General features: G+C 34.4%; 1 protein-coding gene across 1 annotated transcript; it reads right to left on the bottom strand.

Annotated features, from left to right (window-relative positions):
- Window positions 1-4,040: 4,040 nt before the first annotated feature.
- Window positions 4,041-7,228, bottom strand: LOC138879385 (uncharacterized). Its single transcript, XM_070158994.1, has 6 exons — window positions 6,901-7,228; window positions 6,246-6,450; window positions 5,761-6,057; window positions 5,507-5,589; window positions 4,688-5,298; window positions 4,041-4,484 (listed from the first exon to the last, which is right to left on the bottom strand). Exons 1-6 carry the CDS (start codon window positions 7,226-7,228, stop codon window positions 4,041-4,043), a joined length of 1,968 nt encoding a protein of 655 aa, XP_070015095.1.
- Between the last annotated feature and the right edge of the window lie 555 nt (window positions 7,229-7,783).

A 7,783-nucleotide genomic window follows, 5' to 3' on the forward strand; every position in this document is an offset into this window, starting at 1 on the left:
TTTGTGTGGTCCGCACGGGGCTATGATCTGCAGGTCTTCAGGGAGGCCTGCGCGGCCGCGGTCCTTTTTGTGTTGTCCGCACAGGGAGTTTCAGAGGGGTATAAATTTACGTGAGTTTCAGTTATTTTTACACTTTTCAAAACCCCAAAACGTAAGAGGCGATTTTCTAAACAACTTTTCTTCTCCAAAACGATTGGTAAGTGATTTCTAACTCATTTTCTTCACTTCTTAACATCTTTTAACATGATTTCAACTTCAAATCAAAGATTTTCATGGGGAAATTGGGTATTTTGGGTAGAACCTAGGTTTTCTAAAATTGGGGATTTGGACCTCAATTTGAGGTCCCATCTCAAAACAAACCATATATTTGGATTTGTGGGGGAATGGGTAACCGGGTTTTTGTTCGAACCTCGAGTTTCAACCATATGGGCCCGGAGGCATTTTTGACCTTTTTGGGTAAAACCTTGTAAAACTTATTTTAATGCATTGGGGTTGACTCATTTAACATTTATTGATATAATTAAGTAACTTATGACTAGATTTGAGCGGATTGGTAGTGGAATCAAGAGGTAAATCTATAATTGAGACTTGAGTGGTGTTCAAGGCATCGAGGTAAGTGTTTGGTCTAACCTTAGCTTGAAGGATTAGGAGTGGAGTCATATTTGCTACTTGCTTCTTGTTGAGTACGACGTATAGGCATGGTGATGAGTATCTATACGTTGGTGTTGAGCATGACCGTGAGTCTTAAATTGAAAGTGGTTGTGTCCTTAAATGACATTTCAGATGCTTTAATTAATGATCTTCTATTTTGCGCAAAAAATTGTTCAATTCTTGCAGATCTTATTTATGTTTGAGCATTGTCATTATTTGGGCTGAGTACAAGCTAAGTTAAGATTGGTTATAGCTGATTCTCCCTTGCCGGGATGATTGTTTCGATATCTTTGTTCCCTTGTCGGGAAACTATTATATTGCTTTTGTTCCCTCGCCAGGAGGTTATTATATCGCTTATGTTCCCTTGCCGGGATTTCTTGTAATTGTGTGATGAAATGGGAGCGGGTGGTACGCCTACCACAAGATATTATGAAATGGGAGCGAGTGGTATGCCTACCACAAGATATAATGAAATGGGAGCGGGTGGTACGCCTACCACAAGATATTATGAAATGGGAGCGGGTGGTACGCCTACCATAAGATATTATGAAATGGAAGCGGGTGGTACGCCTACCACAAGATATTATAAAATGGGAGCGGGTGGTACCTACCACGAGAAATAATAAAATGGGAGCGGGTGGTACGCCTACCACGAGAGATGAGATAATGGATCGGGTTGCACGCCTGTAACAAGATGAAACTGAAAGTGAAAGTTGCCTTTATTTTCTTCATTTGTGATAGAAGTTATATTTCTAGCTTCCTTATTATTCCCGGTTATTTTCTTTTAACTGCTATCCATGAAGCATGTTTCCCTTCCCCAACTTTAACTGCTTATTACTTGTTTAGTTTTCCGCCACATATTGTATAACTGCATAGGTTTATTTGGAGTCTAATCCTAGCCTCGTCACTACCTCGCCGAGGTTAGGCTAGACACTTACCAGCACATGGGGTCGTTTGTGCTGATGCTACACTCTGTGCTCTTTTGCACAGATCCATGTCTTGGACAACAGCAGTAGCGCGAGAGCTAGCCTTCAGTCCAGTGAGACACCGAGGTAGCTTTGCAGGAGTCCGCAGGCCCGGCGTCTCCTCTATCTTTTATTTCAGTCTGTTATCTCATGTATTCGAGACAAACAATTTATATTTTCTTTCAAACGGTTGTATTTAGTACTCTTAGAAGTTCGTGAGTAATGTGACACCAGTTCTTGGGTAGAGGCATATGTTGATTCTCGCATTATTATTTCGTCCTCTTTAATTTAAGTCTTCCGCATAATTATTTAATTCCGTTGCTTTATCTTATCACTGATAATTATTAAAAGAAGTAATTATTAATGAAGTAAGCAGTTAAGGATTGGCTTGCCTAGCTCACATTAGTAGGCGCCATCACGACTCCCGAGGGTGGGAAATCCGGGTCGTGGCATATTTATAGTGTGATTGTTTTTGGGTTGGACCTTATGTATCATATTTGATGATGAATTGTATGTAAAAATTGTATATTTGGTAATTTGGACAGAATTGGTATATCTGTATTTCATGATTGTAGTTAGTTTGTAGTTAAATTGTAGAGCAAGTTGAAGACTTATAATATTAACTGTAGTTTGAATGTAGATATTATTGAGACCTTATGGTACTTGCTGTGTTCCATGTGTTGCTGTGTATAGCAGCTAAAGTGTAGCTATTTGTTAGATTATTTGAATTCTGGCTTTGTAGCTTAAAGTGTAGCTGCTTTGTTGATAATTGTAGTTACACTGTAGCTTATAGTAAATTTTATTTTATTTTGCAGCACATTGATGTTATTATGTATTACATAAGAAAAAGAGGCAAATATGGCCCCAACAACAACAACACTAGGTTTACAACAACCGATTGCTTGTTCAAGTCAAAGATTGAACAAATCTATGAGAAGTTCATAAGTTCTCCGCCAGAAAAAAGTATTCGGTTGTTAAACCCGATGATGATGTTGCAGAATATATTCTTGGGTATAGACTTCTTGCTAATGTTGTCTGGGATGAAGTTGACTATGTCATCATGCCCGTGAACATTGTAGAGAATTTTCATTGGTTGTTGGTCGTTTTTCGACATAGTGGACAAGCAACTTTATGTGTATGATTCCATGGTGTCTTCACACCATCATAATGCTGTTGAATCATGTGTTGATAAGTTGTAAATCATTATCCCTCTGTATTTGTCTTGCACTGGTTTCTACGGGAAACGTAAAGACATTGACTTCAAGACCACAAAGGCATACATTGAGAAACCAGTTATAGACCCTCTCAACATACAATGGATGGTTGCGGAGATTCTACAGCAAAAGGAAGGATCACTGTAAAAAACTATTCTCTCTTTCTAGATGTTTAATTATTTTTTTTATAATTATTTGTTAAATATTTAAATTTTTTTTCTTATGCAGCGATTGTGGTGTATTTGTGGCTGCTTTTGCGGAGTATGTTAGCCTTGGAGATTTGTCAATCCCTTCAGAAAACCTTTCGGATATCGACCAACACCGTAGACTCTATGGAGCTCTCCTATGGGACTATGCTACAAAGAAGCAAGAAGATGGATCAATCAGTGAAAGTGAGGTTACAGGCAGGCTAGCAAGGAGGAAGGGTGCTCCTGCTTTGAATGAAAAGACTAGAGTCTAGAGAAAGAAGAAATAGTGTCCTGTTTTCCTAGTTTAGTTGATGCCAATTTGTAGTTGAAGGAGAATACACTACTTTATGAACAAAATTTTTATTTTTTTATTGCAGCATACCTTTTTGTTTTGTTATTTTATCTTTCATTATTAGTTGTTCACTTGAATATAAATTGGTTGTTTACAGCACTGTATCTTCATTATATTAAACATGAGTATTTTGATGTTAGAATATAATTCGCCTACAAATAATCTTCACAATATCTACATTTTGGAAACACTCAATGTAGTTATTGTATATAATTTTGTAGTTGTATATGTTCATAATTTTTATGAAATACCTTCAAGTTTTAGGTAATATCTATATATAACTGTCAGTTGAAGTTAAATTACACAACAAACAGAAGAAATAAATACTCCAATCATAGAAATATATTATCCACAATTTATCTACAAATTATTACCAAGACTACAATTTAACTACATTTAACCTATATTTTACTTACAATCTGGAAACACTTTACATTAAAGTTACTTTTTTAATATCAATTGTATTTTAGATAATAAATATTAAAATTTAATTACACTATATCAAATACAAATTTACCTGACACAATACATAAAAGCACATTAAACACACATAAACAAATTATAGTCTACTTCATAATGATCTTTAAAAACTTAAAACGATTACACAAAAAATCTGCTAACTTTAACTCACTAACAGTTAGTTTGAATAACTATTCTAACTACATGATATTCATTTCTTCTTGGGCGCATTCTTGTAAGATCTTTTGTTATGCCCTTCACCTCCACAATTTTCACATGACACCTTGTACTTCTTTGACTTTATTTCATCATATGTTTTATACCTTTCCTTTTGAGGTCTCCCTGGCTGCCTTTTATCTCCCGTCAGTGGATTTACTACCTCATCCAAAATATGTTGTGGCACATTCCAGTTGCTTTCATCAGGAAGATGATTTACTGGTATTTCATACGTACGCAGAAGGCTCTCCCTTGTGTAATACGGAGAGCAATAGTTTTCATATGTCTCATTCCTGTGCCTTAATGCTGCCAAAGCATGCGCCCATGGAAGTTCTTCAAGTTGGAATTGGCCACAGCTACATTTCTTGTTTTCTAGACACACAATGTACCGCTTTACACCATCTAACATAGTATGTATATGATCTGTTGAAGCCCTCACCTACAATTGCAAAACAAACAGAAAAAATATTATCTCAATCATAAAAATAGATTATCTACAACTTATCTACAAATCATCTACAAATATTCTACACCTTATCTACAACATACAATTATCTACAATTTGACTATAATTTATCTACAATCTGGAAACACTGCATATTAAGTAATTTATTTTTTCTGCACCAAATAAACAGATCTTACCCTAAGCTTCTGAGATAATGTTCTGTTGTTCTCTAATTCTTTGTTGAATTTAGACCCAAGAAATGTGAAAGTACCCTTCGCCTTCAATAACTTCTCGTTGGTCCAACGTTCTAGCAGTGTTCGCATATACTCTAAAAGGTCAAATATCGGCAGCTCTCTTGCATCTTTTGTTATAGCGTTCAATGACTCTACAATATTTGATGTCATTGTCCACGTTCTATTCACTGTTTCATATACTCTTGACCATCTATGATAGCCAATATCATATAGGTAAAATTTCACACGCGGGTCTACCTCTTCAATCTTCAACATCCTTTCATTAAATTCATCCAGAGTGTATGACCGTGCTGTAGCAAAGTACAATTCATGTAATTGTAGATGACCCTTCTTGAATTTTGACCTTATATTTATCCAAATATGCCACATGCAAGAGTAGTGTGGCATGCCCGGATAGACAATTGATGTTGCCTTCAATATACTCTCATTCCTATCTAAAACAACACACATTGAAGGTCTTTCACCATATGCCTGCTTGAATTGCTCAAAGAACCACTTCCAAGATGCGTCGTTTTCAGAATCAACCACAGCATATGCCAAGGGCAATATTGTACCTACATTATTAATTCATAAAATATTAATTGGCAGCTTTGAAAATGTATATAAAAATATAAATACATAACAACTACAATATATCTTTATAATATAGACAATTTATCTACATTTCATGTAATAGCTACAAAATAACTACAAAATTACTACAATGTATCTACAATTTATAGATTGCTTACAAAATAACTACAAAATTTTTACACTTTTTACCTGCTGCATCCATGGTGTTTGTTGTCAGCATAATCCCCATGTAGGCTGAATTTAAGAATGTCCCATCAACCCCTACTACTGGCCTACAATGTTGCCAACCACTTATTGATGTACAAAGAGCAACAAATGCGTATAAGAAGCATTCATCTGCTGTCTTCTTCAATTTAACAACCGAACCAGGATAAGTCTCCTAAAGAATATAAAAATATTTGGGTAATTTGTTGTAGGAGTCAGTCGGATTCCCTCTCAAAAACTGTAAAGCCTTTTCCTTTGCTCTCCATGCTTGCATGTAGCTTAGGTTCACTCCATGTTCGGATAATATGTCAGTTTGTATGTCCTTTGGTGTGTAAACAGTCTTAGGATCACAATACTTTGGAATGACCATGCTACCAACTACAAGTGCAGTACGTTTGCGCTGTATGAATGTTTCGTCCATTAAGGAGCATGTGTGTTGTCGGTTGAAACTCCTTATCTTGAACATTGCGGAATCATTAATTGACGTTGCCTTGAAGTGCCATTTACAGTTTTCACCAATGCATACAAGCCAATAGCTACAAAAAAATACAATACTTAATACAGATTATAAATGTAGATGCAACAAAAGGACTGTTTTAACATAAAGTAACATAAACTACAAATTAACTACAATGTAACTACAATTTATCTACATGTTTAAAAAACATATATCTTGAGTAAAACACTGCTTTTAATGATCTTTTCTCCACAAATATCTCCATACCTTCTATGACTAGATCTTTTAACTCTGAACTGGAACTTGTGCATCACAGAAAAGTGCTTTATTGCAGCAGCTACAGTTTGCTTGTCCTGATACACTTGTCCTTCTTCAATATCAGTTTGCGTAGATTCTGTTATTATTTCACTTTGATATTTCTCTGTAGCTGGAGAGGATGACATATCAAGTAACTTTAGGGATCCAGATGAACCTGCATCAAAATAAAGATAAACAGTGTCATTATAATTTTGTAGAATCTTTGTAGATAATTTGTAGATATAGTGAAAATTTTGTAGTCATTCATTTTAGGATGTCAGACATTGTAGTTAAATTGTACTATAACTGTTGCAATTTGTAGAAATTTGTGAAAACAATACTGCTTCGTATATAATTAAATTGATTTGTATTTTATTTGACTAGATTTTGTTCTAAACATAGATTGTAGTTTTATTTGAAGACAATATTTTGAAATCAACAATTTCTAATCATAGATTGTAGTTTATTTTGTCGTATAAATGTAGTAACCTTGTAGATAATTTTGAAAACAACATTGCTTTATTCTTTCATTAAACTGATTTGTAGTTTAATTGTAGGTAAATGTAGTAATTTTGTAGATAATACCATAAAACCATAATTCTATGCAATTTCGAACTATACAAACCTGCACTTGTGTTATCGTTGGTGATTGCCAATTCCATATTGAAATCTCGTACACTTATACATAACGGATATGAACCTAAATTTTTATTCTCCTTTTTGGTCTCCATATACATACGAACCCCCATATCATTCCTAATCTCCATTGGAGGACAATTGTCATTCACCATGTATTTGATTTCTACAATTTTTTCTGAAGTATCAATCGATAGTTGTTCTGCAATTGTAGAAATCAGAATACTATAGCTTGCATTCTCATCTACCACAATGGTATCAACTTCAAAATCTCTAAATCTGCCATAGTTATCCCAATTCCCATTCAATTGTATCATGATTGCGATTTTGGACATGATTGCATGTTGTTGCTGATGTATTATTCTAAATTTTTTTGTTTTATTGGATTTCTAGATTGAGAGAAAAAAAGATGAAGAACAGATATATGATCGCCAATTTGATTTCTGAAAACAACGAAGAACAGAATATAGCAATGTTGAGTTGTTGAATCTCGAAGATTTGAATTCTACAATTTGAATTTAGTTTGTTGAAGCTGTTCGTACTTTTTTTTTTAAAAATTTTTAAATTGTAGTTTAAGAGTAAATTACGCAGATGCGAAATCTCCTTTCCGTTTCAAAACTTGAATTTAATGTAGAATCAATCAATCCAAAGATTCTTTCCTGATTTTTCGCGCGTTATTAAGGGAAGATTCTGCCCTATTAATTCCGAATAAACGAATGGTACAGAAATTGTAGGAAAAATATGGACTAGGCGGATAATTTAGATACTATGCACATATTTGGTAATAAAGTTTCATATATGGTATAGGAAGGAAAAAATCCCTTTTAAAAAAATAGGTATAGTTATGATATATTTAAGATCACATATTTTAA

Source organism: Nicotiana sylvestris, chromosome 10 (genome assembly GCF_000393655.2).
Source record: "Nicotiana sylvestris chromosome 10, ASM39365v2, whole genome shotgun sequence".
Classification (NCBI taxonomy): Eukaryota; Viridiplantae; Streptophyta; class Magnoliopsida; order Solanales; family Solanaceae; genus Nicotiana; species Nicotiana sylvestris.

What these genes read in the sequence shown, in the direction of transcription:
- LOC138879385 (XM_070158994.1), bottom strand. Translation starts at nt 7,228, where the DNA reads ATGATACAATTGAATGGGAATTGGGATAACTATGGCAGATTTAGAGAT. An exon ending in CAACGATAACACAAGTGCAG is followed by an intron (nt 6,451 to 6,900) that starts GTTTGTATAGTT and finishes ATTTTGATGCAG; the next exon opens with GTTCATCTGGATCCCTAAAG. An exon ending in CATTATCTCAGAAGCTTAGG is followed by an intron (nt 4,485 to 4,687) that starts GTAAGATCTGTT and finishes TTGCAATTGTAG; the next exon opens with GTGAGGGCTTCAACAGATCA.